The 17,095-nt window shown below is 53.1% G+C and overlaps 1 protein-coding gene across 2 annotated transcripts; it reads left to right on the top strand.

Moving 5' to 3' along the window:
- Positions 1-5,105: 5,105 nt before the first annotated feature.
- Positions 5,106-16,196, top strand: VPS4A (vacuolar protein sorting 4 homolog A). 2 transcript variants are annotated; one of them, XM_044255838.1, is made up of 11 exons: positions 5,106-5,273; positions 9,012-9,123; positions 9,216-9,363; positions 10,623-10,681; positions 10,803-10,922; positions 11,388-11,544; positions 12,081-12,229; positions 12,599-12,680; positions 12,919-13,138; positions 14,495-14,635; positions 15,366-16,196. In XM_044255838.1, exons 1-11 carry the CDS (start codon positions 5,253-5,255, stop codon positions 15,465-15,467), a joined length of 1,311 nt encoding a protein of 436 aa, XP_044111773.1. In that variant the 5' UTR covers positions 5,106-5,252; the 3' UTR covers positions 15,468-16,196. The 2 variants fall into 2 exon arrangements, with proteins under 2 accessions (XP_044111773.1, XP_044111772.1); XM_044255837.1 differs by having other exon boundaries at positions 10,620-10,681.
- The last annotated feature ends 899 nt before the right edge of the window (positions 16,197-17,095 follow it).

Genomic DNA, 17,095 nt, shown 5'->3' with positions numbered 1-17,095 from the left:
GTCATTGTCGCCGTTCAGCCCTACCCCCACCACCAAATCAGCGTGGCCCGACACTAGCACCCAAGCCACAGACCCCATTCCAGTGGTGCCAGTCGTCCCAGCAAAGTCTCCTTTTTCCTTCCGCACAGGAGCCTATCCAGTACCACAGGTGGCATATTCCGTTGTCATGTCTCCTCATTCCGCTGGTGTCATTGTTAAGCAGACGTAGAGCGACTCCAAACTCAAAAACCTAGCTGGGGTTCTAGTTCCACCACTGACTTTCACTGACTGACGGGAGCTTAATCATTGTATCCCTCTAAACTTTATTACACTTTGAGTCACACAGAGGGGAGGAGATGGTTTTTCAGCAATCCTATCAGGAATCATCAGTGCTCCATTCATTTCTGCGGTCAGTCACTCACTTTGCATGAGATTTCGCCCTGGCCCTACCTCTCCAAGCTGTTACTCACCTGAACTTAGTTTTTGTAGCTCTTCTTCCACATTCCTCTTGGCCCCCACTCAAGGGATCCTTAACAATATTGTTAAGAACCCACTCCTTGGCAGGAGCCCTAGAATGCTGGCGTTTGTCCAGTCTGATTTCACTAGGTTGTATTGGCTAAGCAGAGCTGACTCACTGGTTCAAGCTCAGGTTCACAACACGTGTCACCCTGCCAGCATCAGCCGAATCCCACCTGGGAAAGTGCTGCGCACGAAGGAACAAACCAAACCGTTTATCTGCAAGTCAGTGACTTTCTACCTGAAGTGTGAGAGCTCAGATGTGTGGGAGCTGATAATCTGATTTCTGCTCTAGTGAGAAAGTCAGAATATGAAGTTCTTGATCTGATTTGGATCTACGAAGCCGGAACATGCTCCATGTGACATCCCACAAATCATATTTAATGCCTTTATTTCCCCTTCCCTCCCTCCACTGACTCCTAAACTGCCAGCAGTGGCAACACCACTGGAGAACTGAGGGGTTCTCGGAGTCTGTTTTTAAGCTGTCCTCCCAGGAAAAAGTCAGCAGTGGGCGGCCAAGTGAGACGGGGAGGAGATCCCCATTTCCTGCCACCAGATGCGGCTGCTTGGCACAGAACTTCCCTGCAGGATGGGGAGCTTCCTCTGGGAAGCTTGCTTTGTCAGCAGGGCCGGTGTCTGTACTGCCGGCTCACAGAAGACAGAAGCTATTCCAGGAGTCCCAAGAAAGCTGAATAAGCAGAACGAAGAGAAGGTGAACATAGCCCATGGATCTCACACCCAGCCCTTGCTGTGTGCTGAATTGTGCCCCACCAAATTCACAGGCTGAGCCCAACCCCCCACATCTCAAGAGGGTGACTCTTTTTCAAAGAGGACCTTTGAAAAGGCAATTCAGTTAAAATGAGGCCGTTAGGGTGGGCCCTTGGCCAATCTGACTGGGGCCCTTAGAAAAGAGGGAAGCTTGGGCAAAGAAAAGGGGTGCATGCGCACCCAGAAAAGACCCACGAGGACACAGCAAAAGCATGGCTATCTGTCAGGCAAGGAAAGAGGCCTCGGAAGAAACCAACCCTGCTATACCTTGATCTTGGACTTCCAGCCTCCAGAACTGTGGAGACAATTTCTATTGTTTAACCCCCGCCCCCAGAGTGTGTGGTCCTCTGTGATGGCCGCCTTAGCCATCACGACCCAGAGCTCCTTAAGTGCAGGGTCTTCCAGCTCTGGAAGGACAGCACCGATGCCAGGTACAGAGTAGCAAAAACAAGCCTCCCCAGGCCAGCCACACAGCTCCGTCGGTGTCTGAAAGCACAGTGCTCAGGGTGGAAGCTGAGAAGCCACGACTCGTCCCATGTGTATGCGTCTCCCTGGCTCACCCAGGCTCATCTCAGCCCTGTCCCTCCACTACCACCACGATCCTGATTCCAGTGTCCACAGGAATGCAAAGCACCTTGCTTGGCCTTTTGGTTCCTCAGCCTCCTTGTGTGTGACGATGGCACTTTTGCTCCAGCTCCGCCATCCTCCTGCTCCCACTGTGGCCCCCTAGACGGTTACTGGGGGAACGGAGCCATTTCCAAAATCAGGAACTGAAGCAGCCCTCTCCAGCATGCTCCTGCTGGGACCGTCCTTCGACCTTTTGGGCCCTCAGCTAGTTCATGGACTCTCTCACCGGCTCCTTATCCGTCTCCCTCCTTCCCATCCCATCGCCCACCATTGCAGCACCGCGCTCTCCAAAACCTGTGAGTTCCCTGCTGTTCTGCCTTCGTGGGAGCCACGTGGAGGAACCCAGCTACCTTCCTGCATCTCGGTGAGTAGCTGAGTCCTGGGGGGGAAGGCTCAAGGCAAATTGGTACCTCTGTAAATTTACAGAGGTTGCCAGCCTTTACCAGGTGTGCCCTTACCACTGCTTATGTTTGGGTCACTTGAAAGGATTTCAAACCATCGTTACTCTCCTCAAACCCCAGGGCTCCCACTTCTCTCTCTCTCTCTCTCTCTCTCAGCAGATTCTCTTTGCTCCTAATTCACTGAGAAAACAGCAGCCACCCAAAGGTACTCTCCCAGCTTCTCCTCACCTTCCAGCTGACCTAGGTAGGCATTTATCTTCTTTCCTCCAACTATAATGTCTAAAACCAGTCCTCTTTCTGCTTTGATCCCATTCCCGTTCATAAACCTTTTCAACTAGACCCTTCCTACTAGGTTTTTAAACATGTTCAACTCTTCTCCCATTAAAACCCATCACAGATTCCTTCCCAGACCCCTCAACTCCTGCAGCTAATGCTCTAGGCCTCCTTCTCTTTTCCCCAAATCTCTTGAAAGCATTGTGCCTTTTCTTGACCCCCTCTCAGCCAGCCCATTACAGGAGGGTTTCCGCCTCCATCACATGACTGGAATGTCTCTGGCTGAGGCGGCTGGTGTCTTCCTATGACTGTTTGCCTCCTCGGCTGCATTAGATCCTGTGCTCCCGTCTCTTTATCAGTCCTCCTTCCCTGACTCCCAGAGCACTCCTGTGGCTAGCTTCCCTCTCTACGTGTCTTTCTGAGCTGCTTTGGCGGGCTCATCCTCCTTCCATCAGCCAGCAAGCATCCAAGCTCTGTCCTAGGCTCCGCCTGCACGCTGCGCTGCCCTAGGAGATCTCATTCCCGCCTAGCCCCAGAGGGCTCTCAGCTGCGTATCTCCGGCCTCACCTTTATTCTGACTCTGGGATGTGTACGCCTAACTGAAACTTGGTGTTTCAAAGGCACCTCATATTTGTGATCTTCCTCACTTCTCCACCCCCCAAACCTGGGCTCTGTTTAGTATTCCCCAACTCAGTGTCACCAGTATCTGTCCAGGTCCTGAAGCCAGTAACCCAAGAGTCACCTCTGTCCCTTCCTGACCCTCACCATACCCCAAGTCTAAAGCACTTCCATGTGCTTATGATTTGTCTTCCACAATGTCTCCATTCTGTATATGTCTCTCCGTGCCCCCTGCCCCTAGTCCAGGCTTCCCTCCTACTTGTGGGCTACAGCAGTAGCTTTGCATGCTATAGCCACCCCATCCCTGCAAGCTGTTCTGCACAGTAGGGCTCGAGTCACCTCTCAGAAAAAAACAACAAGGCCCGTGGATGACTCCGCTGGGGAACCATCCGACTCTTGGTTTTGTCTCAGGGTCTTAGGATAGGCCCACGGCCTCATCTCTGGGTTTAGCTGGGAGTCGGCTTCCCTCTGCTGCTCCTACTCTCTCTCTCTTTCTCAAATAAATAAATAAAATCTTTAAAAACAAACAAAAAACAGTTTCCCACTGTCCTCAGGATAAAACACCAAATCTCTTCCATAGCCAAATGCCCAGGCCTTGCCCAACTCCCCCACATCAGTTCACTTTGACTTACTTTCTGCTCTCTGCCTATCTGAGCCTTCTTCCAGTTTCTTAAATTCCATCAGTGGCCTCCATAGGGCCTCAGCACCTTTCTACAGGCTGTTTCATCAACCTGGAGTGTCCTTTCTCCTGCCTCAAACCTTAGCTTTGAATCTGGTAACCTTTGCTGACCACCTATCTTGGGCAGGTGGCCTGTTAGATGTGCACAAAGCACGTGGATTTTCACAGATGGGCCTCAACACACTTATTACATCATCTTTCCTGATCAACATCATCTTTCTTCTCAAACAGTAGGCTGACCTAGAACTGTTTTGATCATTGCTATATCCCCAGAAACTAGCACAGATATACTATACTGAAGTTCACAGGGCTAAAGCCTCCAGCATTGGAGATTTAAGAAAACCACTTTCCTGGGGCTCTTGGCTGGCTCAGTTGGTAGAACATGAGACTCTTGATCTCGGGGCTCTAAGTTCAAGCCCCAGGTTGGGTGTAGAGATTACTTTAAAAAAAAAAAAAAGAAAGAAAGATCTTAAGAAAAAGAAAAGAAAAGAAAACCACTTTCCTAAAGAGAAAAGTAGCAGGGTTGATACTAAAAAACAAAACCAAAAACTGACTTTAGACTGAACCACCAGCATCATATTAATAGTTAACAGAGGAGGCGCCTGGGTGGCTCAGTCCATTAAGCACTTGACTCTTGATTACTGCTCAGATCGTGATCTCAGAGTCCTAAGATCCGCTCCACTTCTGGCTGCGTCCTAGTCATAGAGCCTGCTTGAGATTCTCCCACTCCCTCTGCTCCTCCCCCTGCTCGTGTTCTCTCTCTCTCTCTCAAAAAAAAAAAAAAAAACACAATGGTTAACAGAGACTGTATCCCCAGTGTGTGGTACACTGTGTTTACAGTAGCTAGCTCATTTATTCCCCCCAAAAGCCAGACAAGGTAGATACTAATTATTAGTATACTCTATTAAACATAAGAAATGCAAAACTCTGGGAACTAGGTTTACTGTGCAAGAAAAACTGTTCTACAGGCGCTATTTTACTAGAAATGGTATCTAGGACTTGAGGACTTGAGGTTTCCAGGCGCCCTGCCTCTGGCCCCGCCCTCGCAGCCCTCACTTCCCGCCCCCCTCCACCCTGAGCTCCCCGCCCCTAATACGTCCCCTGCCCAGCCCCGCCCGGGCCCTAGTCGGTGCCGCCCCTGGGCCGCGGGGAGCGGTGCCTGCAGTGGCAGCTGTGGCCGCCGGGGGGCAGTCGCGCGGCTCAGGCCCGACCGCTCTGGGCCGCGCTCCTCGCTCGCCCTCCGACTCCGCTCCGGCTGCGAGCGGCCACCCTGCCCGCGCCCAGCGCTAAGTCGCCGGGCTCCCCGCGCCCGACGCAGCAGCTCGGCTCCCGGGGGCCGGACTGAGGCCGCAAGCAGCGCCGCGGGGTGTGGGGCGGACCCAGGAGATGAAATGACAACGTCAACCCTCCAGGTATCTCGGTGCGGCGGGGCTCGGCTTCCGGAGGCCGGAGGAGGCGCGGCGGGGCCTGCGAGCCAGCAGTCGGGCGGGCGGCCTGCTCGGAACCCCGGCCCAGTGGCCCTCTCCCCGCCGCCCTGTCGCCGCCTCCACCCGTTTCTGTTTTCCTGCGCCCAGAGCCACGGGCCGTCTCCCGTCCAGAACTCCCGTGCCCCTGCCACCCCCACCCCCCGTCCGGCCAGGCCAAGCCCGGAGGCCGCTCCGTGCAGCCAGCGGCGCCCGAGTACCGCGGCGGGAATCAGCCTCCTGCGGACCGCACAGGCGCCGCCGGGGAAGCTCGGCCCCGCGGTCGGGCTGCTTGCTCTCCCTCCTCCTGCTTCCCTTAGGACGAGTCCCCGCACCTTCCCCAGGCTTGGATTTCCTCCTTTCGGCCCGCGACCCTTCATTCATTCTTCAGGTCTTGGCTAGTCGTGCTGGGGCGGCGCCACCTGGATGCGTGCCTGACCCATTCTCCAGGTGCTGCCGGTCCTGCTGGGCCGGCGAACAGAAACCTGCCCAGGCCTCAGACCTGGGCTTCAGTCTTGGCTCTGCCACTCAGTCGCATGTGACCTTGGGCCAGTTACTTGATCTTGGAATTTCGGGTTTCCTGTCAGTGAAATGGGGTGATACCTTGTAGGGTTGTTGTGACAGTGGCTCTGGATTGAGTAATACAGGTAAAGTTTCTAAACACAATGTCTGCTACATAGTGCTCAAGATAAAGCCTGTCAAGGAGTTAGGCAGGACTTCGTGGAAGAAGGGGCATATGCCTGGATCCAGAAAGGATGGGTAGCATTCAGACACCTGAAGGTGGAGGAAAAAGTGGGAACAGAGGCATGGAATAAACTGGGCTGCTTGGCCAGGAACTGACTAGAGTCCAAAGCCAGACCCCACCATCCACCAGCAGAAGCTCTGATATGTTATCACAGGGGTTTGTAAACTTTGGCTGCAGATCCCAGCTGTCCAGTTTTTGTGAGCTAAGAATGTTTTTACATTTCTGTTCAAGTTTTATTAAGGAGCGCCTGCATGGCTTAGTTGGTTAAGCCTCCGACTCATAATTTTCGCTCCGGTCATGCGTCTGCTCCATGCACAGCAGGAAGTCTACTTGAAGATTCTCTGTCTCTCTCTGCCTTTCCCCCTGCTCACACACACACACACTCTCTGTCTCTCTAAAATAAATAAATAAATCTTAAAAATAAAAGCTTTGTTAAGCTATAACTCACCACACAATTTGGCACATTTCAAGTATCCGATTCATTGGCTTTTAGTCTATTCAGAGTTGAGCAACCATCATCACACTTTCAGAACCTTTTCATCACCCCAGAGAGAAAGTCCACACCCTTTACCATCAACCCCACAAACCTTGTATCTCTCCCAGCCCTGGGAAAACACTCAGATAATTTCTGTCCCTATGGATTTGCCTATTCTGAGCACTTTTCTTTCTTTGTTCATTTGTTAAAAGATTTATTTATTTAGTTTAGGGAGGGGGAGGGGCTGAGAGAGAGAGAAAGTCAAGCAGATTCCTCGCTAAGCATGGAACAGACTCGGGGCTCGATCCCATGACCCCGAGATCAAACGAGCAGAAACCAGGAGTCCGATGCTCGACCAACTGTGCCAGCCAGGTGCCCCTATTCTGGATATTTTATGTAACTGGGATCATATAATATGTGGTCCTTTGTGACTGGCTTCTCTCACTTAACATAATGTCGTAGGTTTTTTGTTTTTAAAAGGCTGGGAAAAGATATCTCATGACACGTGAAAATCATGAAATTCAAATTTCAGTGTCTATAAATAAAGTTTTATTGGAACACATTCCTGCTTTTTCATTTACGTATTTTCCATGGCTGCTTTCGGTCTACAAAGGCTGAGTTGTGTAGTTTCTCCAGAGGTTGTAGGGCCAGGCAAGTCTAACCTATTGACCATCTGGTCCTTTAGAGTTTGCCAGCTCTTCTGTTAGCACATCTTCCTTAGCCTTGTCCTTCACCCTCATCCTTGCCATATGTGTTACTAGAGATGCACCAGGCTGGCAGTTTTATTTATCACCTCACCCTTGTGTTATGCAAAACTATTCTTCAAACTGCAGCTGAGGCCTCTTGCCTGTGAAGTGTTGTATGCACTTGCCAGAAAGACTTAATGTGCTCTTAGGTGCATTAATCAGTAAAGTATTTCGAAGGGAGGGGAGCAGAGCATCCCTCAAGTATTGTTCTGAGCCCTGCCTTTCTAAAGGACAGACCCAAGCAAGGAGGCATATAGAGTGAAAAAGTCCATGGAACTGGGCATGTTTGTTCTGGAGAAGAGAAGGACAGGGGAACTCATTCCATTGTCTCATCAGAAGAGCAGGTGGTGGGGGGAGAGTAGACCTGCGAAGCTTGTGTTTAAGCTAATCATCCGAGAAGGTTCTGGGCTCCTGGCCATTCCCTCTTTGTAGGTAATGGAGGTAGCTGAGCTTGAAGATAGTAGCCAACACTTTGACCTTTCCTCATCTCCTCAACCTGGTGAGTTCATTTATCATCATCTTGGCCAAACTGACTCCCGTCCATCAGTTCTGTAGAGCTAGCCATGTCTTGCTGAGACTCTGACTTTCAGAGGAGGAAGGGCTGCACAAATGCCTGAGCCCAGCCAAGAGCTGGTCAGGAGGTTTATTGTTTGCTGTGGACGGAACTGTGTGGACATGGTGGGATCTGCCGGCCTCATGTCCAGTGCTGATCAGCTTGAGGAGGGTAATTCTGGTAATGCTTCCTGGGCTGGTGAAGCCACGGTTTCTAAAACTGGATATGTAGGTGTAGGGCAGCTGCTTGAAAATACAGCGTGCTTTGAGTTGAGTTTAGAGCACAGGCCTCCAGGAATTGTGAGATTCACAAAAATACCCTAACAGAGTTCTTAGAAAATTCCAGAGGACCGTTCCCCTCAGTTGGCAATACATATATGTCTTTGGAGTAAGCAAGCCCTTTTCTTTCTTTTTTAAAAGATTTATTTATTGTAGTATGTGCATATGCCAACGGGGGAGGGGAGGAGGGAAAGAATCTTCAAGCAGACTGCCCACTGAGCACAAAGCTGGACGCCCCTTGTGTCCAGCTTTTGGCTCATGACCTGAGCCAAAACCAAGAGTCAGACACTTAACTGTGTGCCAGCAAGCACTTTTCTTACTAAAACTACTCGTATGCTGATCCATGTGTCTAAGCATCCCCTCCCTAAGGAGCAAATTTAGGAAAACCCATCTCTTTTCACCACAGAGAAGCGGGTTGGGCCGATAGGAGGATCTGGTAGAACTCAGGGCTGGCTCGTCTCTGGCCTTCGAGGGCAAGTGCGGTTCCTGGCCTTCCCGCTGAGCAGCACACCAAGCAGTTGGTTCTGGCGTTTCCCCTGCTCCAGGCGCTGGGTCCAGGGCCACTTTTCTTTCCCTTGATGCAAGGAATAGAAAGTGGATTCTCCCCTTGAGCCCTAACCTGAGATACTTGGTCAGGTTTCCACTTACTGAAATCCAGAGTGAAATTGAGAAGGAGATCGCTCTCAGCTGTATGAGTGTATTGTGAAGAGGGATGGCTGTCTTTTAAAGCTGCCTTTCAACATCTTTCTAGCTGATGTTGGAAAAATAGGCCGACATAATTGTGTGCATCTAACAGATCTGTAGGATTCCTGCTGCCCTGGGACTGCAAGGGCTTTTTGGGTCTCTTGGGAAGCACTGAGGTATCTGAGGTATTTGCTTCGCCTTTCCAGAAAGCCATTGATCTGGTGACGAAAGCCACGGAAGAGGATAAAGCCAAGAATTACGAGGAGGCCCTCCGGCTCTACCAGCATGCTGTGGAGTATTTCCTACATGCTATCAAATGTGAGTCACGCAGGGCCTAGCCCGCCTGCTGAGCGCATGAAGAGCTACTGCGGGAGCAGGTGGGCACACCCTCTCCGCTTCCCCTTTTGCAGATGAGGCACACAGCGACAAGGCCAAGGAGAGCATTCGAGCCAAGTGCATGCAGTACCTAGATCGAGCGGAGAAGCTGAAGGATTATTTACGGAGCAAAGAGAAGCATGGCAAGAAGCCAGTCAAAGAAAATCAGAGTGAGAGTAAGGGGTGAGTACAGAGGAGTGGCGGACCCCTGCCCGGACCAGAGACCCCAGGAGCATGTGTCCTTTTTCTGTGTTGCTGCCATTCCTGGTGCTGAATATTTCTATGAACGGTGTCTGGTTGGATCTGCACAGAAAAGCTGTGGGTGAAATGCAAGCCAGCAGGGAAGTTACAAGCCTTGGATTCCATACTAAGACTCTCAGGGTACATCCCGCCACTGCCTCTTCCTAGCTGGGTGATCCTGGACGCGTGCCATGACCCCCTGTGCTTCCAGGCTTCTCATCTGTAGAAGAAAGATAATGTTCCTTCCCACCCAGTGTTGCTCTAAAGGGGGTTTGAGATGATGCGGGTCAAGGCCTGAAAGTAAAGCTTGGTGGGCAGGAGGTATGGAAGAAGTGCCAGCTGCTGTGACAGTCGGAGTTACTGTGTGCATCTGACGGATGAGATGGCCCAGATCACAGAGCTGGCACTGGCTGGAGTCTGGACCCCACACAGGGCCTCTGTGTCCTACCCCAAAGCCAGTGTTTGCTCGGCAGCCCCTCACCTCATGTGTGGTTTGCCCACCACAGATATTCCAGTTAGCTGAGCATAAAGGCCAGTGGTGTCCTGAAAGTGAGGGGGTGGGTCCAGGCAGGAGGGTCACGCAGCAGGAGAGAGGTGGGTGGTTTGTCTGCCGCTCCCCGCCAGAGCTGATGGGCTCTGTCCCCGGATGGACAGGTTCCCAGAGAACCAGACATACTCTGGGAAGGGAAGAGGAGGGGGCAGGAGGTGAAGCATCTTTGGGGGGCGGCTGAAAGAGTTCTGAGGATGGCTGATCACTTAGGACCCATTAGGGATTGGCCCTGGAGTGAGACCTGTGACCTTGTTCCTTTCCCAGGTCCCCCGCTTTAAACCTTACCTCCTCTCTGAGTCACAGCCACTTGCTGTCTGGTTGTGAATCTGTGTGAAAGGCCAGTGACAGCTCTGGTTGCCCGCCCAGCTGCTCCTGAATTCCAGCCAAAGTGTATAACCTCACCAGCCTTCTAGAGAGAACACACATCTCTGTTGTTTCTCCATTAATGAAGAAACAAGGTTGGGTCATGGGAGTGTTTTCCTGGGAGTGTCAATTACAGGTGGTCTGAGGCTCCCTGAGGTCCCTCGCCACTGCTGAGCAGGGCAAGCGGCTCTCTACTGGGCCAGCAGCCAGAGCCTGACCTTGCTCTCAGAGCCTTCTTGCCAATTGCCTCTTGCTTTAGCCTGTCATCTTCTGTCTCCTTCCCCAGCAGTGATAGTGACAGCGAAGGGGATAATCCAGAGAAAAAGAAATTGCAAGAACAACTGATGGGTAAGAGGCCCGCCCCCCAATGGCGGTGGAGGTGGGGGGATGTGTGGCAAGGGCCTCCTGGAGGGTCGGCTCACACTCCTCAGTCAGGCTCCAGGTTGAAGGCTCTACTTGCCTCTTGCAGGTGCTGTTGTGATGGAGAAGCCCAACATTCGGTGGAATGATGTGGCTGGCTTGGAGGGGGCCAAGGAGGCCCTCAAAGAAGCTGTCATTTTGCCAATTAAATTCCCACACTTGTTCACAGGTAAGAGTTGAGCTACTTTAGGCCCAACTGGAAAAATAGCAGGCTTCCGAGGAACCCAGCCCAGGGCTCACACTCGGAAGGTGTCCAGGAGCAGGGGGCCACTCAGCTCTCTTGGCCCTCAGGGTGTGAGGGCCCAACCTTCCCTCTCAGGGCTCTCGGTGGAGAGAGGCCCCAGGGTCTACCCATCACAGCCATCTGCTCCTTGGCTCCTCTCTGGTGTCAGGAACACCTTTGCAACTAGAACTTCAACTTGACTCCCAGTGGGTGAGGAGAGTCAGGAACCAGTGGTAGCCAGTGTCACTTCCACAGTTCTGAGGGGTCATGAGCCAGGGCTAGGAGCAGGCTCTCAGCAGGTAATTCAGTTCCTTTTCTTCCTTTGCTTCTAGAATCGGTCGTCTTGTCGAGTTTTTCTGTTCCCTTTCCCCAGTCAGGAGGAAGCTCACCTCAGTTTATTCTTTGTTGTAGGCAAGCGTACACCTTGGCGAGGGATACTGCTCTTTGGACCCCCTGGCACAGGGAAATCCTACCTGGCCAAAGCGGTGGCCACAGAAGCCAACAACTCCACCTTCTTCTCTGTGTCCTCCTCAGACTTGATGTCTAAGTGGTTGGGGGAGAGTGAGAAGTAAGTCAGCTGCCAGACCCTGCTTCCCTGCCCTTGAGCCACTGCCCAGAGGAACTGCTGTTGGGGGTCATGGAGAAGGAGCCAGTGGAGGGGAATCCTGCTAGCTTGTTGGGTGGGACACTGTCCTGACAGAGCTTGCCGAGACTGAACGGGCGCGCTGGGGAGAGGAGTCCTCATGAAGGGAAGGCAAAGGCGCTCCCAGTCTTTGGGTGTCAGGTGGGTGTCCTCTGTTGGGGACTTCATGTGGTTCAGTTATTTTCCACACCGACTCCCGTTTTGCAGAGGATGACACCGAGGCTGAGCGGAGGGGAAATGACTTGTCCTAAATCCAGAGCTAATGAGTGGGGCTGTCACCAGGGCTGGCGGTTCCTCACGGCACCGTGTTGCCCGTGGATCTGTGATGACCGGGGGCTGAAATCCTACCAGGACAGGTGTCCTGACCTGCCTGTGGGAAAGGCAAAGAGAAGCAGTGGCTGGGCCCTTGACTGGGATGGGTGTGGGCGTCCTGATCCCAGCCCCACTTGTCACCCTCACAGGCTAGTCAAGAACCTGTTCGAGCTGGCCAGGCAGCACAAGCCCTCCATCATCTTCATCGATGAGGTGGATTCCCTCTGCGGGTCCCGCAATGAAAATGAGAGCGAAGCCGCCCGAAGGATCAAAACGGAGTTCTTGGTCCAGATGCAGGGTGTGTGCCAGCACTGGGTGCCCTCCCCGGGGCCTCCAGCCAGCCCAGCGCGTCGTAACTTCTTCAGCTGCGGCTGGGTCTGATGATCCTTAAGACAAAGGGGCAATGTCAGAGCAGCCCTTCTGGGCTCCGACTCCACAGGCCTGCAGAGAGGTCACCCTGGCCTTTGGCCGCCAGCCTTCTGCTCTTCTCGAGGCCGGCAGGGCTTCAGAGAAGGCTTGTGGCCCAGTGGAGCTGGTTGGGGCCCTGCAGGTGGGGGCACGGGGCTGGCCCCAGATCGGAACACAGAGGCCCCTGAGGTGCTTCCCCCAGATGCTCTTGTCCTTGCAGATGTTCTGAATCGGTGTCTGTGTTTCCCTTTCTCCACAGGGGTGGGGAATAACAACGACGGGACTCTGGTGCTTGGTGCTACCAACATCCCCTGGGTGTTGGATTCAGCCATTAGAAGGAGGTGAGTTCCCCCGGTAGGTGCCAGGGGCTGAGGTCTTTCTCCCGCTGCAGTCAGCCCGTGGTCTCCTGCCGCTGCGGCTGTGGGTGCGGACGGCCTCCGCTTCCCTGGAGGCCGCTTTGTGTCTGTGTGGTGAGCAGAGTCCTCAGTGAAGCCACCTTCCGGAGGGCTCCAGCACCTCTCTCAGCGAAGACTGTCACGCCCTCTCTTCTCAAGTCCTGCTGTGTGCTTGGCTCTGTAGGTTTGAAAAGAGGATTTACATCCCGCTGCCTGAGGAGGCTGCCCGAGCCCAGATGTTCCGGTTGCACCTGGGGAGCACTCCCCACAACCTCACGGAGGCCAACATCCACGAGCTGGCCCGGAAGACGGAAGGCTACTCGGGTGCCGACATCAGCATCATTGTGCGGGACTCCCTCATGCAGCCGGTCAGAAAAGTTCAGTCAGCGACACACTTCAAAAAGGTGAGTGGAGGAGCGCCTGGGTGTCTCAGCTGGTGAAGCATCCAGCTCTTAGCTCAGCTCAGGTCTTGATCTGATCAGGGCTGTGAGCCCACGATGGGCTCCACTCCTGGTGTGGAGCCTGCTTTAAAAAAAATAGGTGAGTGGCCAGCAAGGAGTTGTTCAGAAAGTGTCACAGGAATGGGGATGCCAGCTTTCTCTGCCAGGTCCTTGGCTGCTCAGGGGACATTTCTTTGGTCTCATGGAGAACCAAGGACAAGAACGTGAGCCCTCTGGCTCCACAGACTGGGGTTGCACCCGCTCTCTCTTTCCCTGTCGTTCTTCCTGCGTGAATGTGACCATCTGAGATTGTGTGAAGCCAGAGGTCATGGCCCCATGCAGTCACCTCTGCCACCTCCACAGTCAGCGCTGTGCTGTCGTGTGTGGGGCCCCCACTCAGTGTCTGAAGAATCAGCAGGTACAGAATCACTCACTCTAAGGAGGAGCTCCTGTCACACAGCGTGTCTCTGTTGAGTGTCTGCCAAGGGTCCTGCTGTGTACCTGGTGCTATTCTAGGACGTGGGGAGACGCTTGGGACCACAGCAGACAAAAATCCCTGTTCTATAGGAGTTGAGGAGATACTTATTTCTTAGAGGGTAATGAGGGGGAAGACAGAGCAGTAGATGGATTCTGGTGTTTCTGATGTTCGGAGTTGAGTGGGCAGGTTGTATTCTTTTGATAATAATAAAAAAAAAAGATTAGTTGAGAGAGAGAGAGGAATTGGGAGGTGCAGAGGGAGAGAGAATCCCAAGCAACTCCCTGCTCCATCTCACAACCCTGAGATCATGACCTGAGCCGAAATTAAGAATCAGGTGCTTAACTGACTGAGCCGCCCAGACGCCCCACGGTAGGTTGTATTCTTAAAGGATAGGCCATCCTAGATAAGATCTGAGTCAAGAGTTGAAGGAGGTGAGGGAATTAGCCTTGGGGATATTTGGGGGGATGTTGCCAATAAAGCAGACTGTGGTTAGAAGAACAGTTTTGATGTCACTACATTTGTGGTGAGAGTTGGTGGAGTCACTGAGGAAGAGGAAGATACTGAGACACTTCAGGCCACAGATTGCGGTTCTGGAGAACAGTGCCTGGAATAACACGCTGACCACAAACCTCCAGAATCCTACCGTGAGCTACTTTCACCTGCCAGCCTGAGACTTCTGAAGGAGTCGTTCTCTTCTCAGACTGATTAATGACCTAGAAAGCCAGGCACGCATTCATCCTCTCCCACTACCTTCTCTTCAGGACTCAGAAATCTGAGGCGTCCCATCCCTTCCCCAGTCATTGAGGTGGAGCCCCTGCAGCCTGACTCCTATTTGATTTCAGGTCTGTGGCCCTTCCCGCACCAATCCTAGCGTTATGATTGATGACCTCCTGACCCCTTGCTCACCAGGGGACCCAGGGGCCATGGAGATGACTTGGATGGATGTCCCTGGTGACAAACTCTTAGAGCCTGTGGTTTGCATGGTAAGTGGCCAGCTGGGAGAGGGACTACACAGAGCCCAGAAAACTGGGGTCTTGGGCCTGAAAATAAAAATAGGCTTCTCCCCTTCTCTGGGGTTATGGGTTGTCCTGGGCTGTTGTAGCTCCTCTGAAACAGAGAGGGGCTCTGGGTAGCTGGGGGTCCTGCTGTTAGACTCAGTGGGGACCCAGGAAGGAGGACATAGCATGAGCATTTTACTTTATTCAGCAAGAATAAAGTCCCTCTGGCATGACTGCGTCATTCCATGAGTTTGGCTTGTTTCGTGCCCAGGAGGAGGCAGCGAGTGTCTGTTGGCAGTTGGCTTTGGTGGCACTGCACAGGCAGCCTCATGGGACTAGTCCTCCCCTCTCCTCGTCCTGGTCTTCCAGATGGTCTTGCCTGTCGTGCGGGGCAGGTGTTTGTCAGTGTGGCTGGTATGGCGGGTGTGTAGTCAGAACGAGCTTCTCCCAGCAGTTAAGACATGAGGGGAGTTTGAATTCTCTCAGACAAGAAGTAGGCCTGTTTGGGAACGACACAAGCCGCCTCTGGAGGGAAGAGCGGTCCTGGCACGGGAGACATGCATGCAGGCGCCAGGCAACCAGAGGGAGCTTTGCCTTTGGGGCTGGGAGTGACTGGGAACACTGGCTTCTTCCTGCTGGACCCCATGGGTCTGCGCAGAGAGGCTGAGGACCCTGGGCCGGGCTCCTCCTTAGGTTCGTGCCCTTGTCTTTGCAGTCGGACATGCTCCGGTCTCTGGCCACCACTCGGCCCACCGTGAATGCAGATGACCTCCTGAAAGTGAAGAAATTCTCAGAGGACTTTGGACAGGAGAGTTAAAAATTTCTTCACTTGGTGACGGTGAAGGTGGGAGGTTGACTGGTGTAATAAATCCACGGCACTCCCCACGTCAGTGGCCAGACAGCGCTCCAGGGCTCGTCTTCACGGCACTGCGGCGTCCCCTCTGCTGTCTGGCTGCCGGCGGGGGAGCAGGAAGGAAGGGCCTCCCTGGCCGCAGAGACGCGGAAGCACATTCAGCACCGGGTGGAATACTGGTTCTTCCTCCTTCTCCTCCTCTTCTTCTGGATGCTCACCAACTCTTTGTCCTGCTCCTCTGTATTTTTTTGGTTTTTTTTTTTAAACCTTTCTTTGATCCCCTAAATTAATGCTGCTTGGATTTTTGTCTTGTTTATAAATAAAGTTAAAATCTCCCAGAAGCGTCAAGGGGTGGGAGCCGCCCGCACTGTGGGGCTGTAGACCTTCAGGACGGCTTGCCGCTCCCTCAGCCTGTCCCTTCTAACGCAAGTTTTACTCCCTGCCTTGGAAGGCCACGAGTCAAACCAAGCCATTCCCAACCTCCTAGGTCAGCATCCCAGGCCCTGTGTCCTCCCTGCAGGACAAGAGGATGGTTTTTGTGAGCACAAAGCTGTGTAGATCAGAATGAGTGAAGGCAGTCAGGTGGGTTTTACTGCTGCCTTTTCTTCCCTCTGAATGTGAGACCACCACACCCCCACCACTGCCCCTGGCTCCCTGCCCTGGAAACGGGCTAATAAATCCTTTCCCTCTTGAGCCACCTGAGTGATTGCATCTTTGATTCTTATCTGGGCTCCTTGAAGGCCACACTTGCTTCCGTGAGAAAGACCCCCTGCTCTTCTCTCTGTGCTCTTCTCTTCATCAGACCAGGGTGCTGCCAACTGCCGCAGGTCCCACGGTTCTCCAGTCAGGCTGGCCGGATCCTCCCCCTCCCACCCCGCCCGCCGGGGCCTTGCACCTGTGGCACCTGGACAGTTCTTCCTGCGGACTGGGAGGCCTGCGGGCCAGACATGGCCTGTAGCTATGTTTGGTTTGGCTTGCTGCCAACACTGAAAAATCAAGAGTTGATGTAAAAATTCAGATTTCTGGCTTCTGGGAGATTAGGCAACCTACAGCCACAGCTGAGCGGGGGGCTGCCCTGTTCAGAGGCAGAACACTCTCTCCAGCTCACCCATCCCCACACGGACTGCTTCGTCCCTTCGGCTTGCCTGCCCAGCTCCTGTGGCCATCTGAATTTGTGACTCTTGATCTGGAGAACTCCCCGCCTCCCCGCTAGGCTCTCTAGAAATGCTGAGAGGAGGCTCTGCACCTGACTGCCCTCGGGCTCCTCTAGCTCCCTTCCTACTCCGAAAACCATGATCATTGCTCCAGGTCTTACCAGAACCCAAACTGTCCAGAACTGATGTTGTGACTGACTCTTAGATCACAGTAGCCTTGCACCATGGTGGTCTTTGATTTGGTTAGGAATGGCTGCTGAATTGTGACAACTTTTTGTTGGGCTCCTTGAAGGCTCAGGCCCAAGTGCTCCTCTCCAGTGTGGGTACATCAGCCCTGCCTCAATACCATGTGACCCCTTGGCAGCAACTATGGCTGGCATCTTTGTCACTTAGGAGTCCCCAGGGCTCTCACTTTAGTTATGTGCCCTCAGCCCCAGC

This window comes from Neovison vison, chromosome 7 (genome assembly GCF_020171115.1).
Source record: "Neovison vison isolate M4711 chromosome 7, ASM_NN_V1, whole genome shotgun sequence".
NCBI lineage: Eukaryota > Metazoa > Chordata > Mammalia > Carnivora > Mustelidae > Neogale > Neogale vison.
The sequence above is the reverse complement of the archived record's forward strand: the minus strand, read 5'-3'. Positions and strand labels throughout refer to the sequence as shown.